Here is a 23,896-nt window from a genome sequence, read left to right on the forward strand (position 1 = left end):
ATGAAGAAATGAAACCTCAACAGGCTGTTGAAGAAGACTATACCCAACCTCTAGAAGCTACGGTTAAAACTGTTACCACCAAAGTTATCAAGAAAAAGACTAAGAAACAAACTGAACCATCTGCTGAAGATGTAGTCCCAGACACTGCTACTTTCGAGCAAGTACAAGAGTTCATCGTTGATCTGCCGCAACAACAAGAAACCGTAGTGGAAGAACTGCCAGAAGAAATTCAGGTCAGTGAAGTGGTCTCTGCAAGTGGAAAAGTTAAGAAACAAACTACAAAGAAACGCACCGTGAAAAAGACAGTCGGAGACAAGGAAGAACTTGTCGAAGTGGTTACCGTTCAGGAAGAAGGTGAAAAGCCAGAAACAACGATCACCATTACGGAAGTAGAAACGCAACCAGAACCTGTTGCTGAAGAAAAGGACTCCATTCCTACGACACAACCAAAAGAAAAGCAAAAACTAAAAAAGAAAAAGGTTAAAAGCATCAAGACAACTGATGAAGTGGACGATATCATTGAAAAGCTGCTCAACCTAGAGGTAAAGAAAACCGAACTGGAACGCTACGAGCGAGTTGAAGTTGAACTGAAAAAACGGTCGAAGTCGGTGGTTGAGGAAACGCTACTACAACCTAATGCTGAGGTTGCCGTATTGGAAACGTTAGAAATGCCACCTCTAGAAACTGTTCGCCGAAAGTCAGTAAAGGAACAACCATCGGAACCGGAAGATGTTAAAAAAATGGTAAAGAAAAAGAAACCTGCTTCCGTGCCAACCCAACTAGCAACAGAAGATCTAATACCAACCGTTGTTGAAGCTGTAGAAGATGTTATTCTGGAACCGAAGTTAGAAGAAGCAGTCGCGCCTGGAGAGGAAAGGGAAGAGAAGACAGGAAAGGTAATCAAAAAGAAAATCGTCAAAAAGTCTGCATCGAAGGAAAAACCAACAGACGTCGAAGATGCACCGAGTGAATCTATCGCTCAGGATAGCGTTGTACCGGAGACAGTTGAATCATACGACGATACTCCGACGGTAGTGGACGTAGTTCGTGAAATTCTCATTGGCGAGCCACAGCCACAACAGGCAGTTATCGAAGAACGCGATGAAACTTTCCTCACATTTGAAGAAAAATCTCTCAAGAAACTACAGCAGGAACAGGTCCAAACAGTGCTCGATGAGGAGAAAGAACCGAAGAAGCTTGAAAAGAAGATCAAAAAGAAACCCAAAAAGCTTGCTAAGCCGGAGGAAGACGAGCAGCTCCAGCGTCTGCTCAATTTGGAGGTTGAAAAAACGGAACTGGAGCAATATGAAAAGATTGAGCTGGAAAGCAAACCAAAACCCGAAAAGCCAAAAGTGAAGCTTGAGCCGCAAAAGATCGAACGGAAGGAACAAAAACCACAAATGATGAAAATCTCTGAGCCAGAAGAACAACCACAGATGGTACGGCTGAGAAAGGTGAAGGTTCCGGAACGAAAAGAAATTGAGGAAGTGGTTGTTCCGAAAGTACTGCTCAGGAGTCGGATCGTAGCTGTTGAATATCCACCGTTAGCTCTTCAACCCGTCATAACTGACCTATCGGCGGTGCGAGCTGTTGGAGAGATGTCCAGAATAGAGGAAGACGAAGCAGAGTTAAAGTTGAAGAAACTGAAGAAAATCAAAACCATCAAGGGTAAAAAGGTTGAACTGGAAAAGCCGGACTCCACTGAGTATGATGAAGAAAGACCAGAAAAAGAAGAATTTGACCAAGAGGCTCATAAATACCAGCGAAAGCCCAAACAAACCGACGAGGAAAAACCGGAAGACAAGACCCTCAAACTCGGCAAAGGTAAGCTAAAGAAGGATGACGCGGAAGAAGAACAGGTTAAGCTGAAGAAAACACCGAAGAAACCTCAACCGGATGAAACGACGGAAGAGAAACCGGTTAAAAAGACTAAGCAAAAGCCAACAGCTCAAGATGTTGATGAAAAGCAACGTCATGTGGAAAAGCCGGAGTTCAAGCCGATTGATATACCAGACTACGACATTGAAAAAGAAGAATACGAACCACCGGAACCAGCGGTGGAAGAGCCCGAAGAAACACCGAAAAAGAAGCTTAAGCCACAGCGAAAGCCCAAGGTTCCGGAGGAAAAGGAAGAGGAGGTGAAGCCTCTCGTATTAGGCAAGGGAAAACCGACACCAGAGGTTCCAGAGGATGATGTCAAATTTAGAATTCCTACGAGTGATAAACCCGAAGAGGAACCCGCCGACATAAAGTTAAAACCATTCAAAAAGCCGTCCACGGAAGTCGTTAAACCGGACAAGGAAGCTGACCGGGACATGGTGTTGCCGGCGAGCACCGAAAAGCCGCAAGACGCTGATACAGAAACGGCTCCTTCGATAACGGTGAAAAAAGTTGTCAAGAAAACCAAACCAAAACAGAAACCAGACAATGACGATCAACAGGAACAGCCCTCGCAAGAAGAACTCCCCGAGACCGTTGCCACAATTGAAGATGTCACGCCAGATGTCGTGCATGCCGTGGTACCAAAAATGGTTCCAGAAGAACTCTACCAGCAGCCTGAAGAACTAATCGTTGCCCCGCAGCCCATGAGTGACTTTGTGATAGAGCAGCTCCCTGAGGAAGTTAAAATGACCGAAGTCCAGACCGAAACCGGTGCCATCGAGCAGCAGACGGTTAAGAAACGAGTCATCAAGAAAAAGAAAGACGACAAGGAGGAGATAATCGAAATTGTCACCGTGCAAAAGGGTGACGAACTCCCTGAGTCTACAGTTACAGTTACCCAAGTGACCCCCGAAGAAACCACGGCGCAACCGGAAAGCGCAACGAAGCGCACGGTTCGCATCAAAAAGACGGTGAAGCCCGACACTCTAGACAGCGAAATCGAACGCTTGCTCAACCAAGAGATCGCGAAAACGGAGCTCGAGGTTTACGAAAAGACGGACTTTGAGCCGACCAAGCGTACCAAGGAGGAGGAAACGCCGGTTCCGGCAGAACCACAGCAGCCCAAGCCGGACACCGTCGCGCCCAAGAAGCCCGCCGATAAGGTGAAGGCCAAAAAACCCAAGCCAGTCACCCCATTACAAGAAACACCCACAGAAACATTAGCGCCACATGAACCAGCCATCGGACACGATGAAATCCAACAGACACTCGACACATTACACACAGAAGAAACGCTTCCTACCAGTAAGTACCTTCCCACACGTTGCTACATGTATCTAGAAAAACAAATGGTCGGTAAAATTACTAACAAGTGTGTTTGTTTTTGGCTTCATGAATTTATTGCCAAAACTAATTGGGGTTTTAAAAACTACCACCAAACTTGGTCGCTTATAGTCTTCATGTATAAAGGTACAAGGTTACGATTCAGCCAAAATGAATCTGAAGCAACCTACATAAGCGATCAAGTGCAGTATTTATGTAGCGTCTATATCGCGGATATCGACTAATTCTATTCCTTCCCGCCAATATCGCAGGTGCAGATACTGTCGATTTGCAGGAGGACACGTTCGAGGCGAACGAACTGGTGGAGACAGCACCCCTCGGAGATGTGGTGCAACCGGTTGACATACCGGAAGCGGCCATCGAGACGCCTAAGGTTACCCTGAAGCCTCAGGTCGCTGCAGCACCCATGGAGCAGGTGTTTGACGAACAGCTGGAACAGGCACCGGTCGTCGATGTCGTCGTGCCTGAGGAGGCTCAGGCGGCCCCTAGCGAAATCCTTTCTGCAGCTACGGAGACGCCAACCGTAAGTAAGCCCCTTCTAGAAGCAGCACCTGCCGAGGCCGTGTTTGAGCAGCAGGTTGAAGAAACCGGAACGGCAGAGGCACTCACGATGGATGGACAACAGATCGCAGCTGTGGATGTGCTGGATGTCGCCACAGAGAAGTCTACGTTAGCAGCGAAGCCATTGCTGGAAGCGGCACCTGTGGAGCAGTTGCTCGACCAGCAGGTGGAGGAGACGGGTATTGCGGAGGCGCTCCCATTGGATGCCCAGCAAGTCGAGGTAGTGGACGTACTGGATGTCGCTACCGAACAGTCTAAACTAGCGTCCAAACCCCTGCTGGAAGCGGCACCTGTTGAGCAGCAGCTCGATCAGCAGATGGAGGAAACGGGTACAGCAGAGGCCCTCGCGATGGATGGACAACAGGTTGAGGCAGTAGACGTGTTGGATGTCGCTACGGAAAAGTCCACTGTTTCGTCCAAGCCCCTGCTGGAAGCGGCCCCGGTAGAACAACTGGTCGACCAGGAAGTGGAAGAGACCGACAGGGTGCCTTCGTTGGCAATGGATGAGGTAACAGTGGCAGCCGTCGATGTGTCCGATAATGCAACGCAAAAGCCGACCATCACAGGCAAGCCCCTGCTCGAAGCCGCACCTGTTGTCGATCAGTTTGACGTTTCGGTGGAGGAAGCCGACACGGTGGCTTCGCTGACGCTGGAAGAGGAGCACCTGGCACCGGTCGAGGTACCAACTGGAGCAACGGAAGTTCCAGCCGTGCAACTGAAGCCAACGGTTGCAGCAGCCCCTGCTGAAACTCTGCTAGAACAAGCCGTGGAGGAGACCGCCTCCGTCGAGGCATCGCCATTGGCAACGGAGACGATCGTGCCGACGGATGAGCAGCGTGCGGAACCAACGGAGCAGGCACAGCTGCTCCCGGCAGCCACCATCGAAACGGCTCCTGCCGAAGCTCCCAAGAAGGTCGCCAAGAAGGTGAAGGTGACGAAGAAGTCCAAGAAATCCATCGACGACGACGAGGAGCTGCAGCGACTGCTGAACCTGGAGATCGAAAAGACCCAACTGGAGCAGTACGAAAAGGTTGAGCTCGACGAGAAGGCGAAGGTTAAGCCGGAAAAGGGTGAGATTGCTAAGCTAGAACCTATTAAGATCGAACGCAAAGAACAGAAACCGATTCAACCTCAAATCACTGACACACAAGAACCACAAACAGTTAAACTGCGCAAAACGATCGTGCCGGAGAAGCGTGAGGTGGAGGAGCCCAGCGTGCCGAAGGTGCTGCTCAAGAGCCGAATCGAGCACGTTGAGCTGTCCTCCGCCGATCAGCAGCCGGTGGTGGTCGTCCTGGACACGAGACCGGGCGTAGGAACGCTGTCGCGCATCGAGGAGGAGGAAACGGAACGAGCGAAGAAGGTGATCAAGAAGGTGAAGGTGATCAAGAAAGAAAAGCCGGAGCTGGAAACGCTCGACATCGAAAAGTATGACAAGGAGCCGAAAGCGGAGGAGCAGAAGGAGGAAGAGAAGCCGAAGTACCAGCGGCAGGCGAAGGAAACTCCCAAGGACGAACCGGAAGAGCGTACGTTGCAGCTAGGTAAGGGTAAGGTAAAGCAGGAAGAAGAACACCACGAGGAGGTCAAGCTGAAGAAAACTCCAACCAAACCGAAAGAAGAAACGGTGGAGGAGGAAAAGCCGAAGAAAAAGACGCAGGAGCAACCCAAGCAGGGGGAGGTCGAGAAGCAGAAGCGGCATGTGGAAAAGCCGACGTTCACGCCGACCGACATTCCGGACTACGAAACGCCTCTCGAGCCATACGTGCGGCCGGAACCGGAGCCCGAGGAGAAGCCCAAGGAGGAACCGGAGAAACCGAAGGTTCCGAAAGAGCCGAAGGTGCCGGCGGTGCCAGAGGAACCGGAGCACAAGATCGTGCTGGGCAAGGGTAAGCAGCCGGAACCGGAACCGGAGGATGAATTCAAATTCCGTAAACCGACCCCGGGCAAACCGGAGGAGGAGAAGGAAGAGATCAAGCTGAAACCGTTCACGAAGCCCACGCCCGAACCGGAAACGAAGGAGCGTGAAGGTGATCGCGATATGGCTTTGCCGACTCCGAAGCCAACGCCTGACGATGCGGACGTGGAAACGCCGCAGAAAAAGGTTACGAAGAAGGTCATCAAGAAGCCAAAGACTCCATCGGAGGAAGAGGCAAAGCCAGAAGAAGCGCCGGCAGACGTACAGTCTCCGGTTGCGGTGGAACCGGTAGAATCGAAGGCCCAACTGGTCGAAGAAGTGACTCTGCCCGAGGAAGCAAGTCCGGTTGTGCCGGCCGAAATTCCAAAACCGATCGAACCGGCACCGAAATCGGTACCGGCTGAAGAAGTGGCCAGCGCCGTTGAGGAGGCACCGGTCGTTGTCAAACGAGACGAACCAAAGCCTGCTCCGCAGGAGAAGAAGGTTGAACCAGAAAAGCCCGAAGAAAAGAAGGTCGTGCTCAAGAAGAAGGTGGTGAAGAAGCCCAAGAAAGCTTCCATCGATGAGGATGAGCAGCTGCAGCGTCTACTGAACCTGGAGATCGAAAAGACGGAACTCGAAAAGTACGAGAAGGTCGATGTGGACATTAAGAAACCGGAAAAGACGGTCGAAGCTGTGGAAGTTCCACGCGAACCGCAGGTCGCCGAAGTCGAAGAGCCCGCTCCGGTGGAAGTGACGCTCAAACCGAAGAAAACGGTACAGAAGCAACAGGAACCGGAACCGGTGGAAGCTGAGTTTAAGATAACCAAGAAGCCTCGTCGTCCGGAAGCACCTCAGGAGGTTGAAGAACAGATAACGCTCAAGCCAACGCCACAGACAACCGAAGATACAGTGAGTGTGGAGCGCATCATAAAGATCGAAGTTGAGCAGCCAGAACCGGTTGAAGCTCCGGTCATTGAAGAGATGGAAGCGGACGAACCGCTCGCCCGGGAAGAGATCGAAACGGTTGAGCCGGTGGTAGAAGAACCGGCCGACGTTGTGGTACCCGAGGAAGAAATTGTCCCCGTGCAGTCGCTGGTGGAGGAGGTGCACGATGTGCAGCCGATCATAGAAGATGCCGTTATCGAGGCGACGTCGGAGGAGCTGCCGACCACGGTGGAGTCGGTACCGATTCAGGCAATCGTCGAAGAGCCACAACCGGTGCCAGCACTGCGTAAGGTATCCCTCAAACCGGTGGCGAAACCGGAGGAGCCCGTGGTGGAAAAGAAACCGGTTGAAAAGCCAAAGAAAAAGACGGTCGTGGTGAAGAAGAAGAAGGCCAGCGTCGATGAGGACGCCGAGTTGCAACGGTTGCTGAACTTGGAGATCGAGAAAACCGAACTCGAACAATACGAGCGCGTCGATGTAGATCTCAAGAAGCGAGAGAAGGTACAGGTCGAGCAGCAACCAATGCCACAACAGGCGGTCGAGTCGACGATCGAACCGGAAGAGAGTGCCCAGGTTAAACTGCCCCGCCGGAAGAGTAAACCAAAGGTAGAAGCGGTCGAGGAGACCGAGGTGGAGTTTAAGATTAAACCGAAAAAGAAACCGGTGGAGGAGGAAACGGTCCAAGAGGCGACGGTTTCGCTGAAAAAACCGAAGAAACCGCAACCGGTGGTGGAGGAAACGGCTACCGAGGAGGTGGTCCTGTTGAAACCCTCCGTTCCAAAACCGGAAGAGGTGGAAGACGTCGAGGAGCTGGTGAAGCTGAAGCCGCAACCGGCTCCGTACACCACCGACGAAGCCGAAGCCTCGCTAGAGATCGTTCGCGAGGCTGAACAGCCGGAAGCGGAACCGGAACCGGAACCGGCGGTGGTGGTGGTGGAAGAAAAGAAACCGGCGGAAAAGAAACCGGAAGAAAAGAAACCCAAAAAGAAGGTTGTACCGAAGAAGAAGAAGGAAGACGATATCGATGAGATCACAAGGAAACTGCTCGAAATGGATGTACCGAAGACGGAACTCGAGAAGTACGAAAAGATCGATCTGGATGTGGCGAAAAAACCGAAGGAAACGGTCGAGGAAGTGACGATGGTGAAGCGTCGGCCTAAGCTGAAACCGTCCGTCGACGAGGAGGAAGAGGTGGAGACCAAGCTGTCTCTCCCACGCAAAAAGTCCTCGATCGCGGAACCGGAAGAGGCGGAAGCAACGTTCAAGATGGCCCGTAAGCCGTCAGTCGTGCAGCCGGCCGACGATGTTGAAGCTTCCCTCACGATCACCCAGGAGCAGGAGGTTCCGGCGCCGGAAGAGGAAATCACGGAGCATGTAGTCGTGCGCAAGCAGCGTCCTCGCCCGAAACCGGCATTCCGCCGCGAGGTACTGGACGAGGAGGAGGTTCGCATTAAGAAGATCAAGAAGGTTCGCCAACCGCGGCCCGTCTTCAAGGACATCGAGCCAGAAAATGTCACCTTCCAGCCGAAGCGCACGAAGCACATCGAGGACATCGAGCAGGAGTTCAAGATACAGCTCGACTCCTACGCCCGCGAGGAGATCTCCATGTCCGGACGCGTGAAACTCCCCGCGCCGTACAGCTACGGCGAAGAGACGGGCGAGGCCCACATCACGATCGTCAAGCAGGTGGACGAGGACGACGAGGTCGTCTACGAGGTGATCTACGACGATAGCGAGCAGGACGTGGAGGAAGACTATCGGTACGAGCAGGACGAGGACACCGAGAACGTGGTGATCGAACTGCGGCGCCGACGCGAAAAGCTCGAGAACCTGATCATGCACCACGAGGAAGAAATTTCCCTCGATCTGACGCAACGCAACAGATCACAGTTCACCACCACCACACACGAAGAAGAATCATACACACTGAAACAGCCCAAGAAAGTCCTACCGACATACTCTGAAGGTTTTTATCAAATTCCTTTTACTCCACTACCGTTTGAAAAACTCTATCCTTTCGCTCTATTTCACATTTCGGACTTTCTATAAGGTCTTGGAATCTTCCTCTATCCTTCTTTTCTTTTCTCGCCGAAATTCTGAAGCTTTATTTTGCTGGAAAATCTGGCCACCTTCAAAGCTCTGCACAACATCCCTATGCCTTCCTCTACTGAATAACCAAGCGCACTACAATATCTACACCCTTTCTTTTCTAGCTCGCTTTGCCGGAACTCTGTATACACGGCTATTCCAACCGCTTTTACAACTCTTCTACTCTTCTTTGCAGCTTACACACACACTCACAAACTAGCGACTTACAAAAATCTTTCTGTACAGCAACAATAGTATATATAAATGATGAATGACATTTAAGCAAACACTTGCACCTGCTGTAACACCTCTCTGCGAAGAACATGCTCCACAATTTCTATCCTTGCCCTGTAAATTTCGCTGTCCATTTGATCTATTTCTTCCACCACACCTTTGTCCATCCTCCGCCGATCGAATGTGTTGTTACTCCTATTTTTACACCTCAAAACTCTACCTTTTCTTCTTCTTCTCTTTCCTTCCGGAGTGAACCCTATCGTGTGGTTTGATTTTATACATTTTTATTCTTTTCATGGAACGTTCCTGGTAGACTAGAAACGACTGCAACATTTTTACCAAACTATTACTACTATTACTTCATTTACTTTCTACCTCACCTGGTACACTAAAACCAAACGTTTTTTTTCTTGCCATGATACTTACAATTCACTTCTACGGAAACGAGTGTATAGCACGCAGAAACTAATATGTTTTTTTTCTCATTTCCTGTACATCACTCGTCAACGTCATCGTTGCATTTCTGTAGAAACCGCATCGCTGAAAATAGTTCGAGAAGGTAAGTTATTAGTATACGCCGTTTAAAAGTATCTTCAGGTAGTTAACAAAGCGATTCCCCCATTGTAGAAGATGCCAACGATATGTATTGCATCCAAGCAGTCGAGGCTGAGAACGAGGAAGCATTGCACATGGTTGAAGGAGAGAAGGTTTACGTAATTGGTAAGTCAGTAGGATGGGGAGATCAAAAAGTCAAAGTACTAAAATCGTTTATCGCCGACAACTTTTCCAGAGCATAGCAACTCGGAATGGTGGTACGTGAAGCGTTCGTGGTCGGAAGAGCGCGGCTTCGTGCGCCGGGAATATCTAATGGATGCCGTCACGTATCCGCAGTACGTGCAGAAGATGCTGAACGAAAAAATCGACAAGCTGCCAGTGTTCGAGAAGCCGGCCGCCAGCGAGCGGCCGCTTGCGCCGAAGATCATCGAAAAGCTGCAGCCGATCACCACGCAGGACGGCTACACGGTGCAGTTCGAGTGCAAGGTGGAAGGTTTCCCCCGCCCGTCGATCACCTGGTTCCGCCAGACGGCCGTCATTAAGTCGTCGCAGGACTTCCAGATCTACTACGACGACGACAACGTTGCCACGCTGATCATTCGCGAGGTGTTCCCGGAGGATGCGGGCACGTTTACGTGTGTGGCGAAGAACATTGCCGGCTTTGCGTCCAGCTCGACGGAGCTGGTGGTGGATACGGTTACGTCGGATCACGGTTCGGACGTGGCGACCCTATCCCGCAAGAGTATGTCCCGCGAGTCGTCGCTGGCGGACATTTTGGAGGGTATCCCACCGACGTTCTCGCGCAAACCGAAGGCACAGTACGTGGACGCCGGTTCAGATGTGCTGCTCGAGTGTCGCCTGGTGGCAGTGCCCGAGCCAGACATCCTGTGGTACTACAACGGCGTGGAGATCGAAAGCAAGGATAACGTGCAGGTGGTCGTCGAGTCCGACATGCACATGTACTGCACGGTGGTGCACATCAGAGGCATCGACAAGCTGCAGGAAGGCTCGTACCAGGTGGTGGCACGCAATCGTGAAGGTGAATCATCGCTCGACATCGTGGTGAAGGTGAAGACGGGCGTGCAGGAGCCGCCACAGATTTTGGAACCCCTGAAGAGCATGGCCATCCGCCAGGGTGAAACGGTGGTGCTGTCCACGCAGATCGTAGGCAATCCCACGCCCGAGGTACAGTGGTTCAAGAATGGAGTCGCGCTCGAGGTGAAACCGCAGGTCGATCGTAACATGTACACGGTGACGCTGGTCGCACCGACGCACGACAACGCCGGCGAGTACACGGTCCGTGCCAAGAATCCGGCCGGCAGTGTGGAGACGAGCGCTTTCCTCACCGTGGACGAGTCGAACATCGGTAACCCGCAGGCCCCACTCTTCCTGGAGCGCTTCGAGGAGCAGAGCGTGCCGCAGGGTGGCTCCATTAAGCTGCCAGCGAAGGTAACGGGCAATCCCGTACCGGAGATCCTTTGGTTGCGTAACAACAACACGCTTCTTCCGTCGAAGCGCGTCAAACAGGCGTACGATGGGGAAAACATCGAGCTGCTCATCAACAACGCCGACTCGGAGCAGGACTCGGGCAACTACAAGTGTATCGCATCGAACACGATCGGCAAGGCATCGCATGGTGCCCGGGTGACGGTCGAGGTGGACAAGGTCACGTTTACGCGCAAGCTCAAGAAAACGATCACCGTCGAGGAGAGCCGCGCGGTGACGTTGGAGTGCGAAACGTCACACACCGTGTCGACCAAGTGGTTCCACAATGGCAAGGAGCTGAGCGGCATGGATCACCGCATGATCGTGCAGGAGGGCAAGGTGCACAAGCTAAACATCAAGAATCCCACGATCAACGACACGGGCGTTTACCGGTGCACGGTGAAAGACCAACAGACTGAGTGCCGCCTGACGGTGATAGAGGCCAAGCCCGAGTTCCTGCGCAAGCTGGATGACGTCGAGACTAAGGAAAAGGAGAACGCCGTGCTGGAGGTGGAGATCACCTCCGAGACGGCGGACGTCACGTGGTACAAGGAGGGTCGCAAGCTGGTCGAAACGCCGGGCAAGTACGAGTTCGGCAAGAAGGGCAAATCGCGCGTCCTGTTCGTACGCAACACGTCCGTACACGACGAGGGTGAGTACACGTGCGCTCTGGCCGACCAGGAATGCTCGGCGGAGGTGTCCGTCATCGAGCTACCGCCGGAGATCATCAGTGCGCCACGCGACGTTACGGTGGCCCGCGGCGAAGACGCCTTCTTTGAGCTCGAGCTAACCAAGGGCGACGCCCTGGTGCGTTGGTACCGCAACGAAGAAGAGCTTTCGTTCAACGGCCACGTCCAGCTGACGATCGATGGCAAACGTCAAACGCTCAAGATCAATCGGACGGTCGATGCGGATGCGGGCGAGTACACTTGCTTGGTGGGCGAACAACGGGCTCGGGCACGATTGACCGTCGAGAAGCCGGTTGTCGACTTTGTGCGCCGCCTGCCCGAGGTCACGCTGACCACCCGCGACAACGATGCCGTGTTCAGCGTGGAGCTGTCCGAGTCTGCCGATGTGGTCTGGTATCGCAACAACAGGATCATCGCCTCCAGCGACTCGCGTTACGAGCTAATCGTGGAGAAGTGCATCCGCAAGCTGATCATCAAGGGCGCCTCGGAGGCCGATGAGGACGAGTACACGTGCACGGTGTCCAATGCGAAGACGTCGTCCCGACTCAAAGTCGAAATCATCAAGGTGGCCCCGACCATCTTCGAGGACGGACCGAAAACGTTCACCATCCGCAAGGACGAGGACATCACGTTCAACGTCAAGTTCAACGCGACGCCGAAGCCGGAAGCGGAATGGCGCGTCAACAAGCGCGTCATCATCCCGTCGGCCAAGTTTATCGCCACGGTTACGGAGGAGACGGCCAGCCTGACGATCAAACGAGCGGCCGAGGTCGATGCCGGCGAGTTCACGCTCAAGCTGACGAACGAGTGTGGTGATGCCAGCACCTCCTTCACGCTCATCATCAAAAGTATGTCGTTGGACACCCTGGCGTGTGTAAATCCCACCGGAAAGGTTTTTCTAATTTTCCTTCCCCTTTCAGAACAACCCGGAGCTCCGGATGCACCGGAAGCGACATTGATTACGGACGATTCGATCACGCTGTTCTGGAAGGCACCGAGCGACGATGGCAACAGCCCCATCACGGAGTACGTGCTTGAGTACGAGGAAAAGAGCCAGAAGAAGTAAGAACTGAGCGATCAATCAATATTTTCTCCCCAATTGTATGCTAATGTTTTTTCTACGCCTCCTCACAGATGGACTGAAATTACTAGCATCACCGAAACGACGACCACCGTTACGAAGCTAACGAAGAACTGCGAGTACACATTCCGTGCCACGGCGGTGAACGAGGTGGGCAAGGGTCCGGCATCACCCAACTCGCCGTACTACAAGATTGCGGCTCCGATCCAGAAGGAAGCGCCCACCGTGAGCGAGCACCTGAAGGACGTCCGCGTCGGTCTCGGCCAGTCGGTGACGCTCAGCTGCATCGTGACGGGCGTCCCGGTGCCCGACGTGGCCTGGTTCCGCAACGGCCAGCCACTCAAGCAGGACGTCGTGTCGTACGAGAACGGGTGTGCCAAGTACACGCTCAAGTCGACCACCGCCGAGAGCGGCGCAACGTACGTGTGCCGGGCGACGAACGAGGTAGGCAGCGTGGAGAGCAGCTGCCAGGTGACGATCGAGGAAAAGCCGACGGTGACGGTCGAGAAGAAGCAGATCGTGCAGAAACTGCGCGTCGGCGACGAATGGAAGGTGGTGGCCGACTTCACCGGTTTCCCAGCGCCGGAGGTTGTATGGTACCGGGAGGAGCAGGTCCTCACCTCGACCGCCGAGCATACCATCGTGACCGTAGGCCAATCGTCGACGATCGTTATCGCCGCACTGGATCGTGCGCACACGGGTAAATACATCGTCGAGGCGCGCAATTCGGCCGGCGCGGCTCAGGTCGAGCTAAAGCTCAAGGTGATCGACAAACCGAGCAAACCGGAAGGTCCGATCGTCGTGCGCGAGCTCAGCCCCGAGGCGGTCGTCATCGAGTGGAAACCACCGTCGGACGATGGCGGTCTGGAGATTTCCCAGTTCACCATCGAGAAATGCGACGACGCCAATAAGAACGCCTGGATCAAGGTGGCGGATGTGCAGCGGAACATCAAGTCGTACTGTATCCAGAAGCTGATTGACAGCACACAGTATCACTTCCGCGTGATCGCACAGAACCCGGTCGGTTGTTCCGAGCCGCTCGAGAGCGCCACCATCAAGATTCAGCAGACGCTCGAGCCACCATCGCCACCGCGGGGTCCTATCGAAACGGCCGGAATGTCCAGCAACTCGTTCACGATCATGTGGCAGCCGTCGGAATCCAACGGTGGCAGCAAGATCACCGAGTACATCGTCGAGGTGAAGGAGGCCAAGAAGAAGGTGTGGAAGGTGGTTGGCACGACGAGCGCCTCCGACACGTCGCTGCTGATCGAGAACCTCTCGATGAACAAGGCGTACGACTTCAAGATCACCGCCAAGAACAAGGTGGGCACAAGCCAACCGCTCCAGACGGAAGAGTCCATCGTCGCCGGAAAGGAAATCAGTAAGTATTGGGGGAAAGCTTTCAGAAATGATAAACAGTCTAGCTAATGCTTATTAGATGTTTCCGCGTCTCGTAATAACCCTTTAATGAGTCGATGGTAACTATTGGTAGTATAATTCCCTGAAGTAAATCCTGAAGTATCCCACTTACAACTAGTTGTTCCTCGAAGGTAGAATCGTCTGAAACACTTCACTGTTCTAAAACAACAACTAAACCGATGTACTGATCAGCACTAACAAGATCCTCTTGTGCAACAAACGCTGAAACTAAACCTCAACTGACACTGGTAAACCCACACCTGTCACCACCTGTCAAATGGCTAATGATTTCTGAACACTTTCCACCAAACAAAACACCCGACCATCAACACAACCACTCAATGTCGTGATCGATGTACCAAACAACAGCACCCCCATCAGCACCACGCAATCTGCGCATCGTCAACGTGACCAGCAAGAGCGTCAAGCTCGAGTGGCAGCAGCCGGAAACGAACGGAGGATCCGACGTGACTGGCTATGTCATCGAGAAGCGGCTCACGACCGCTCAGCAGTGGACCAAGATCAAGACGCTCGAGGCGAGCGTGCTGTCGTACTGCGTGGACAACATGAAGGAAAAGACGGAGCTGGTGTTCCGGATATTTGCCGAGAACTCCGTCGGCCTGAGTGCGCCTGCGGTATCGGAGACTGTCGTCCTGAAATCTCATGCCAGTAAGAAGTCCTCTTCCCCTCTCTCTATCTCTCTATTTTGCTCCTTTAAATCTATCTTCAGATACCTCTTTTATACGTTTACTGTGAACTACTTGTTGTTCTATGTTTCCTCTGTGATACCCCTTTATGTTCCCGTCGGATTGTAACCTCACTTTCCCGCTTCTCCTTGCAGCTGTTCCGTCGCCACCGACCGGTCCACTGGAGGTGCGGTACCTAGGACCCAACATCAACATTGTCGAGTGGGGCATTCCGGAATCGGACGGTGGCGCCCCGCTGGAGGGCTACAACATCGCCATTCGCAATGCGAAGAAAACGATGTGGATGGAGGTGGGCCGGGTGACGGCCGACTGTCAGGCGTTTAACATCAAGGACCTGCAGGAAAGCGAAGACTACCTCATCCGTATCATGGCTCGCAACGAGGTCGGTGTTAGCGAACCACTGGAATCAGAAGAACCGTACACAGTGCAGCTTGGTGCCGGTAAGACATCCGCATCTTCAAGGCAAACAGCGGTGTGTAGATCGAACCCTAAACGCTTTTGCTTTCTTTTTTTTCAGCTCCGGATGATGTTCACGATGAAACGACACGAGACTTCTCGGAACCTACCGGCACGAATACCTCGTCCTGGTTGCGTGAACACAACATGACGGCTGACATTAGCAGCTACGCTCGCCATAAGCTGCTGAGCAGAAGGGAGTACTTCTTCAAGCTGTGGATCAACGCCAAGAACCTTTTCAAGTAAACGGCTGGCTATTCAAGCCCCATTCTTAAGCCCCGTTCGGGCAAATGTACAGTCCTATCATTATCAGAAACAGAGAGAGAAAAAGTAATATCCAATATCTTACCCCACAATACCGATTACGGGCTTCCGGTTCAAGTTCCCTTCAAACACTATTTGTATGTAAATGTTGCCTATACGAAGTTGTCTATAATATCGTATCCTCCACTCTGGAGACTGGATCATTCGGAAGTAGTGACGATGTGTCCTGTGACCGTCCGCTAGCCTCTTCGATCGATAGAACCGACGTCCGAGAACGATCGATGAACGCGGTAGTCAGTGAAATGTGCTAGCGAAAAATAGAAAGAACGAGCGACAACAAGCAAGATGGAGGGAAGATTCTTCATCTAACTGTGATAAAAGAGCAATAACAACAACGGCGGTAAAGCCTTCGGAGAAAGTGGAGCCTCACGACACATCACAACAGCAAGAGAGAACAAAGAGGGGTTTCACTTCTGAACCTATTGCTACTATGGAGGGACGTCTATATAATCGTAACTTGTATTTAGTTAGCCAATGAAAACAATCGAGAAGAAAACCAAACCCGCTGGAAATCAGCAACGACTCGCAGCATCACGACAGGGTACGAACAGGATTATCTGTGGCCCGGCTGCGTTTGAAAACGGTGCCATAGCGACCAGAAAAGCGCTTCAATGAAGAAGGACACGTTTCGTGCCATTTCCTGTAAACGATTGTTCACTCCCCCATGCCCCCCCCCCCCCCCCCCCCCCCCCCCCCGACGGTATTCCAAACACTAAACGTCCGAAGGGAGAAAACATTGGTGCGAATGTTTTCCCTCATCGGGCGGTAGGACAGATGCCTCGGACTCGGAAGGGACAATGGGCACGACGGAAAATTATGCGAAATCAGTTTAGTTTCTCGAAACAAAATATTTAAAAACCCAGGCACCGACGAAATCGTCACAATTTTATACTCAAAAATGCGTTTAAAAAATTCACAACAGAAAAAGGGCGATTTCGTTTCTGTTTACGATTTGCATGGTTTATGTTGAATTTTCGAATGCGAATTTGTTTCGTTTCTTATGTAGTGTCTTCTATTTCAAGCGAACTCGCTGTTACGCTGTTTTTATTTTTAAAGAGAAAAGAAAAGAAAAAAAACCAGTACATAATTTATATCAATTTTACACTGTGTGTTGAGCAAAATAAATGGATTTTAATTATATGATGAACTTTCGAAATATCTGCATAGGAAATATTGAAAACCTTTCTTAGTTGAAAAGTCACTAGAAGAACAAACGTATGCCTCATCTCTCACTCTTCTCTTCTGCGATCCAGGAATTCCCAACGGGTCATGCGACGGCATACGTGAGCGAGGTTACGTTACTTGCCCCAGTAGCCTACTGCCTTCGCGATGCCGGGAACCCTCCTCCTTCGCCCGTCGGTTACGCAAGCGTCCACCGCCCACCGAGTGGCGATGGCCTCCGATATGCACCGCGATAATGGCGCGTCGTGTGGCCTAATTCGAACAAAGTTCAATGTCGCGAACAATATTCGAACGGCAGATGCGCCTTCGCCCACGACACGCACGCACGCCAGGCACGATTCATCGCAGACCCATTGATAATTGCTATTTGTGCACTACATTATCACCTTCGCGCACCGGCAGCCCACCATTCCCTCCATCCCACGTCGGTGAAGCGTTGAATGTTAGCTTGGGGCTCATTTTTTCGTGGATGCCCAAGCGTGAATCGAGCGTGTTGTAGTCAACCGTCGGGCGGTGGTTATGTGCGGCGTCAAAAGTGTGGCAATTATTATGTAACCACCAAGCACGGTCGAAGCTCCCTTTGGCATCCACAGCGAAAGAGAAAGAGTGAAAGAAAGAAGCGAAAATCGGGTTGAAACCGTACAGTATCATCCCGTGTCCAAAGAAAACATAAACCGCCATCGCCAAAGAAGGCAGCATACGCCCGAAAGCGCACGTACACGCACATACTTATGCCAATGCGGTGTGTAGAAGGTTAATCGATTTTTTTTTTTCAATTAAAAACAAACCCAAACTTGAAGTGGATAAAGTTTTCCTTTTGTTTATTTTGCCGCATTACAACGCAACCCGTTTCCCCGAAGATGGGATCGAACCTTAGACCAAAACAAAACCAAACGGCTACAGCATTTGAGAAAAAAGAAACACGCTGAAGAGATGCTTACATAATTAGCTATAACAATATAATCAACGTCATTTTACGAACCAATCGCGTGTTAAACTGATACCCCCATGCATCTCAAACTCCAGACGGAGGAGAGAGATAGAGAGAGGGGTTCGCTTTAACCCGCTGAAGAAACGAAGGGACATGCATGTTGCCAGAAGCGACGAGTTTGTAATTGTTTTTCTTTTCTCCCTCCATCCCTCCTCCCTTGATTGCTTTTTTTCTCCTCACTTTCCCTACCGTTTGCCGTTTAGTGGATGCAGTTTAAGTTTAAGCGTTGGTGCATATGTCGGTTCGACAAACACGGGTCTGTTATGATTTAACAGCTCCTCCTTTCGCACTCCACCTCTGCAATTGCTTCATTTGTAACCTACTTTTTGTTTCGCCTAAGTTGTACCCTTTCGCATGTGCACAGCGTGTTATGGAATGCGTGTGAATCTATTTGTACATTGTTTATGTTTAATGAAGAAAAAAAACAAGCATAGACCACATGGCTAGCAGTCGCATTTTCAATTAGCTATTTTTACTCTTTTTTAGGGTTTACCAATGGTTTGCAGACAAATAATTGTTTGAGCTAAATTTAGAATTTTAGATAGCGATCGCTTTGAGATCGTTTTTATTTCTATCAATAATGCCCTTAATTGCTTTATAATTACTCAATGGTTTAACTTATTGAATTTGTCCTTTTCGCAACGTTAATTGATTACCTTAAAACTTGCCTAGAAATTAGATAATCGCGCAGCATTTTTCACACATCTGCCTTTATTCTATACGCCCTAATGCGCGTGATCATGTCAAAGAGGCTTTCTTTCCCCCCTCCGGGACTGGCACCGGATGACGATCCAAATCGGAGATCATTAGCGATCAAAATCCCCACCGGAATGCATCCGAACGCGAGCTACTTGCCATCGGCATCGTCATCCGCGAGGTGCATAATCTCCATGGCGACGATATGCAGCAGCGACAGAAGACAACAACGAATAAAGGGGAACAACAAAAAATGCAACCTCCAAGACGACCTCCCTCCGCCACCCCCTCGGAACCGGTTGCAAGGATTGGCTTGCCGAAGAAAAACAAGTACCATGTGTTACTCAATCGTCCCCCACCACCATCACCACCTCTGCGCACTCCAACGGGTGATTTCATCGATGCTGAACTGTGTCGTCAGGTTCGCCCAAACGTTCGACTTAAACAAGCTTCGAAAGACCTACCGACCGACTGAGGGACTACTTCTAACAATCATACACACACACCACTGAACCCAGCAGCCCACAATTTATGCTCCCTGTCCCCCCCCGTCAAGCGAGGCCTCGCTCAGGCGGCACTGGTGGGTCCAACATTATGTGTAGACATGCGTTAGAAATATAATATTTCAGATTCGTGCGGTTCCAGTTATTTATTAAATTTGTTTAAATTCAAAATTATACTTATGATGGGTATAGCTAATGAATAAGAAATTAAACTAATCCATTTTTAAACGTTGCAGTATCCCTTGAATGATAATTAATTTTAAACAAATTAATTGAACCCAATCCGAAATCTAATTAATTTGTTTTAAAAAATCGACATATACCTTTGCTACCTTTTGCTCAGTTTACTTACACTTTCAATCAGGGGGCTGCCTTGGCTGCACATGGCTAACCTGTGGCGCCTGCATGTGTGAGATCACCGACAGAGAAAAAGGTACTTTAAGAGTCGCGACTCGCGAGTAAAATAAAACCCCTCAACGGCGCAGAAACCCACCAACGGTCCGCTTTCATATAAAATGCCGGTGCAAAATCCCCTCTCCCCAAACCCCTCCTCACTCCCTGGCACCGTCGCAAAGCGGCCGCTTCTATCTCCCCGCTTCGCAAAGGCACATTACATCAAAAGACTTGCGCGTGAGACGAAAAGCGACGAACCTCCTTTTCGTCGAGCGTTTTCGGTCGATTCGGGTTTTAGAGCTTTTGGGGTGCAGTGAGCCGCCGTGCAGCGGTTAGTATCGTTCCAACGGACTTCGGTGCCAGACGTGAACACGTTAGCTTGGCCTCGCCGCTCGCCGGTAAACTTGGTAAACCTTGGTTAGCAGAGATCGAGGCTCAGAAACGTGTAGTGAAAAAAGTGGAGTGTGTTGCGGTTCCCAAGTCTTGTTTTGGTGGCTGCTGGCGAAACGCTTACATAAATAGTGACAGATATTTTGCGTTCGGCAAGGGAAGAAAATTGCATCTAACCGCCAGCAAGTGCTCTCGAACGATTCCAGTTTAGCTTAAAAACGCACTCACATACGCATACAAATACTTACGCACAGACGCACGCACGCACGCTCGTTTTCATGCAAATCGTTCTTTCAAATTTCCTTTCCAACAGCGTTGTAAATACAGTGATCTAGTGATAAAAGTGCGTACCATAAAAATCGCAACAGTTGTGCGTAGTGAAATCTTATTTTCCACCGTCGTTAGCACACACCGCGAGGATGAAAGTTCTCAACATACTCCCCGCTGCCGCCTACTTCTTTCTCTTCGTTATGCTCTCATCGAACGATTTCAACGAGCGACGAGCGATGGTGCAGGCCCAAGAACCGCTGTTCGAGCTTCCGGTGCAATTGATCGGCTTCCCCGTGATCATACTTTCCGTCCGGCTGGCGAACTTCGCCAAAAAGTTGGCCTATTCGCTGAATCCAAGTGAGTATCAAAACGTTGCTGCCTGAATCTGAAGGGCGTATAGCAACCCTTGGGCATTAATTTATAATTTAAAATAAAAAACGGCGCACCGAATCAAAGACAACTAAGGTCAAGAGAGAACAATGCAGTTCGGCGGGGTCTAGAAATCATGTGTTTTTTCACCGCGCGAGTAAGGACACTTTGGCGTGGAGTTCAAGTACTGAAGCGAAACCTGTTAGAAGGCAACCTTCACTATGAGTAGCCTGAAATTAACGTTCGAAAATAGAAAAGAACGTACGAAACGAAATCTGTTTGAACCATGTCCCACTCAGCGTCGGTCAAGAGGTTTATTATTAAAATAACCTTCCTAGGAGCAGAGCAGAAAAGTTTCAATTTAAAATGCTTCTTTTTTACCACTGGTACAGCGCACTTAATGTAAAGTTCCTTCCTTTTCTGTGTCATTGAAGCGTTGATGACTGTTGGTGACCTTTCCCCCAATTTACTCGTTTTGTTTGCCGCTCTTAATGTTTACCGCCGAGTTTGTTTATCACATCAAACGTAAAGTGGGACATTTGATCGAAAGCATTACCAAACAAGATCTGATTCAACCTTCAAGCTGAAGAAAAACCGACTCCAAATATGTGCATTAACATATCTGTTTCGGCGTATCTTTAAAACATTTTTGAATCTACTGGCATCTGATAAAACTGGGAAGCAGCGAACCGTTCCACCAAACAGCACATGCTTGGCGTGGCTCGAAAAACGTGATTATGCGGTATGTGGTGGCTGGTGGGGCATAAGGCAAGCCCCAAACTCACGCCCGTTGCGCTTGAGTCATCGAACGAATGGATGAGCCTTCGAGGCTGACCACTTGACCCACATTCGGGCCACACATACAAGGCGCTTGCGGCGTTCATCATCACTCACTCCCGTTCGTCATCTCACACGCTCACCTTCGCTTTCCTTCAAATCATCGGGCGCGAACGCGAATAAATAAAAATAAAACCCCTGCAAGAGACCGTCCCGGAAAGGGAGGTTCTTTTTCACCGTTTTGCGGACCGAATATTCGAGTCCCGTTGCAATCCGTCTGGTTGGCGCGATGTCTGGTTTTGTTACCGCAATGACACGTAGGGGATTCGAATAACGACGATGTATCAATTTAATTTTGTTTGGTTTACCAACAACTAAAAAGAACCGGTTCGATTGATTGGAAACAGCCCAACAGTTTTTTTTTTTTTTTGTGAAGAGGTTCTGTAATTCAACAACAGGCAATTTAAGCTCTTCCAAGCAACAGGTTTGACCTTCTTTCGCCATCATGAAACCACGAAGCCCTTTTTGGGAAGGGAAGAGAAACCAACCAAGTCTCAGCATGTTCGGGGTTGCAGCTTAAATTTAATATAAAAAAACACCTCATTTGTTGCTTTCTCCTACAGAACGAAAAGAATATGAAAGGTGAACCTGTGAAAGCGTGAAAATAATCAGCTTTCCGTGGTGTAAAACTTCCAATGCATGACGAAATCAGTTTGCTGAAGTAACGGAAGATTGTTCGGGGAATGTAATAAGATTCCTCAACTTCACACGGGGTAAAAAGATGGTTGGAAAAATTATACACGTGCTAAACATGTTTCATTAGTTAGCCAGATAGTTAACCTGAATATAATCGTATTATTCCGTAGCAAAAAAGCATAGACTTTTTAGTCCAAATAGATTCCATGGCCCCTATAAAAGCTCTAGCGTGTTCAACGTAATTTCTGAAGACAACAGGATCAATTTGCTATTTGCACTCGGCCTCCAGACAATGACATAGGAAACAACATTTGTAATTGGGATAATTTACTGTGGAAATCATATATCGTCGTCTTGTGGTACACGAACCGGAACTCTCGTTACCCTGTGACTGTTTTCTGCTTGCCTCTGTCAGTAAGCAACGACATTCTCGATGAAACGGCGTGTCTTGGCAATAACTTCACAAATTTTACAATCGTTACACTTTCTTTTGGCAGTTCCTTTATTTGCCGTCATTCAATTTCTTTCATTATCCCCAAAACTTGATGAATACCGAGCTTCATCAGCCGAGACGGATTTTCTGTCGTTCGGTAATTAACTGGAAGCCATGCATGCCTCGCCTGGCGCAGGTGATTAATCTAAGCATTGGGCCAACGAAAGTTAAACACCCCATCGAAAGAGAGTAAAAACCAACCCAGGCATTACCGATCGGATCATCATGCTTTTCTTTGGCCTCGCGGGCGATGAAAGAAGTGAGCGGTGGAAGCAGTTGTCATTTCCTTATTGACCGCTCGAAACATGCCATAAAAAGAAAGCAAATTCAGACGCTTACGATCCAGCAAAGGGCTGGCAAATCAATGGCGCCATTTCCATCCACATCCACCTGATCCAGATATTAGTCAGCGTGAATGTTTCATTCCGTTCCTCCATCGACAACCATCCTTCCTAGTTGAGGTGCCTTTACTATGAATTGTCGCTTATTATAAGAGCATGCCCCGCTTACAATGTGCCTTCAAACATCTCCCCGAATGCCATAGTGTCGAGATGCAGAGGAAAAAACACAGCGAAACGACAAAAGTACCCTCGAACGAAATGTATCACGTAATCGACATCGAAATAAAAGCGTTGCATAAATATTTTAAACCACGTTGCTGTGGATCGATGCTCGAACTAAGAAGCGCATCAAAGCAGAAATCGGTCGGAATAAGTTGCGATCGGCTTTCCTCTTATGTACGTGAGCTATTAACGCTTCTGGAAAGGAGAAAAGAAAAACGAAAGTGACGCCAAGGACGTGGTGAAGAATTCTCGAAGCTTAGATCCAGCGTTCTTAGGGTTCATAAACTTGACCCGAATGGGTGCATTGGCCTGAAGATGCTGGGATGCTTCAAACTGGTTTTGGGGGCAGGAAAATCTACCGTCACATGCTCAATGGGAATGAATTTCTGATGTGTACTCTCTTCTAAATGTGTATTTTCCAGAAACCTACCAATCACGCAGCCGACGTGAAACGCTTCCCGGCACGACGCTCGAACCGGAAGAATTCTCGCGCATGGCCGTCGATGTGGTGCAGGCGGAGAGGAAAATTCTTCATGAGTTCGGCCCCAAGGCGTGCATCGAAGAGGAACCGTGTCGAATCCATGCCGTTCGCAGCGCACGAATGGACAACTACCAGCCGGATTGGGATGACATCTTGAAGTAAGTTTGGCATGCGAATGTTTTTGAGTATATCAAGCACCTAAATCGATCTTTTCTTATGCTTCACAGAAATTACAAAACGCAGACCACTGGCATGAAGCAATGGTACTTGCTGTCTGTTTTCCTAGGGGATTACTTACGCGACGTGCACTTCTGCAAGCAGCTCGCCAAGCGGTTAGACTGCCACCGAAACCAGCGTCCCTTCTTGCGAGACTGATTTCCAACCATATTAGAGTTAATTAGGATCGGATGAAATGGTGCTTAGTTG

The 23,896-nt window shown here is 50.1% G+C and overlaps 2 protein-coding genes across 2 annotated transcripts in view; both read left to right on the forward strand.

The window, feature by feature from the left end:
- Positions 1 to 16,345, forward strand: part of LOC131265364 (titin) — a 150,083-nt gene extending 133,738 nt beyond the window's left edge. Inside the window, exons 48-58 of the mRNA XM_058267623.1 lie at positions 159 to 3,186; positions 3,477 to 3,802; positions 4,250 to 8,594; positions 9,480 to 9,509; positions 9,578 to 9,670; positions 9,741 to 12,527; positions 12,600 to 12,741; positions 12,814 to 14,141; positions 14,549 to 14,848; positions 15,021 to 15,326; positions 15,404 to 16,345. Of these exons, the coding sequence (XP_058123606.1) occupies positions 159 to 3,186; positions 3,477 to 3,802; positions 4,250 to 8,594; positions 9,480 to 9,509; positions 9,578 to 9,670; positions 9,741 to 12,527; positions 12,600 to 12,741; positions 12,814 to 14,141; positions 14,549 to 14,848; positions 15,021 to 15,326; positions 15,404 to 15,588 (12,870 nt within the window). The 3' untranslated portion in view covers positions 15,589 to 16,345. The remainder of the gene's footprint in view (positions 1 to 158; positions 3,187 to 3,476; positions 3,803 to 4,249; positions 8,595 to 9,479; positions 9,510 to 9,577; positions 9,671 to 9,740; positions 12,528 to 12,599; positions 12,742 to 12,813; positions 14,142 to 14,548; positions 14,849 to 15,020; positions 15,327 to 15,403) is intronic.
- Positions 16,346 to 20,240: 3,895 nt separating this feature from the next.
- Positions 20,241 to 23,845, forward strand: LOC131266675 (uncharacterized). The gene is made up of 3 exons (XM_058269278.1): positions 20,241 to 20,448; positions 23,412 to 23,628; positions 23,698 to 23,845. The coding sequence occupies exons 1-3, from the start codon at positions 20,241 to 20,243 to the stop codon at positions 23,843 to 23,845; spliced, it is 573 nt and encodes a 190-aa protein (XP_058125261.1).
- The last annotated feature ends 51 nt before the right edge of the window (positions 23,846 to 23,896 follow it).

The sequence above is a fragment of the Anopheles coustani genome, chromosome 2 (genome assembly GCF_943734705.1).
Source record: "Anopheles coustani chromosome 2, idAnoCousDA_361_x.2, whole genome shotgun sequence".
Classification (NCBI taxonomy): domain Eukaryota; kingdom Metazoa; phylum Arthropoda; class Insecta; order Diptera; family Culicidae; genus Anopheles; species Anopheles coustani.

What these genes read in the sequence shown, in the direction of transcription:
- LOC131266675 (XM_058269278.1), top strand. Translation starts at nt 20,241, where the DNA reads ATGAAAGTTCTCAACATACTCCCCGCTGCCGCCTACTTCTTTCTCTTC. An exon ending in GGCCTATTCGCTGAATCCAA is followed by an intron (nt 20,449 to 23,411) that starts GTGAGTATCAAA and finishes TGTATTTTCCAG; the next exon opens with AAACCTACCAATCACGCAGC. An exon ending in GATTGGGATGACATCTTGAA is followed by an intron (nt 23,629 to 23,697) that starts GTAAGTTTGGCA and finishes TATGCTTCACAG; the next exon opens with AAATTACAAAACGCAGACCA.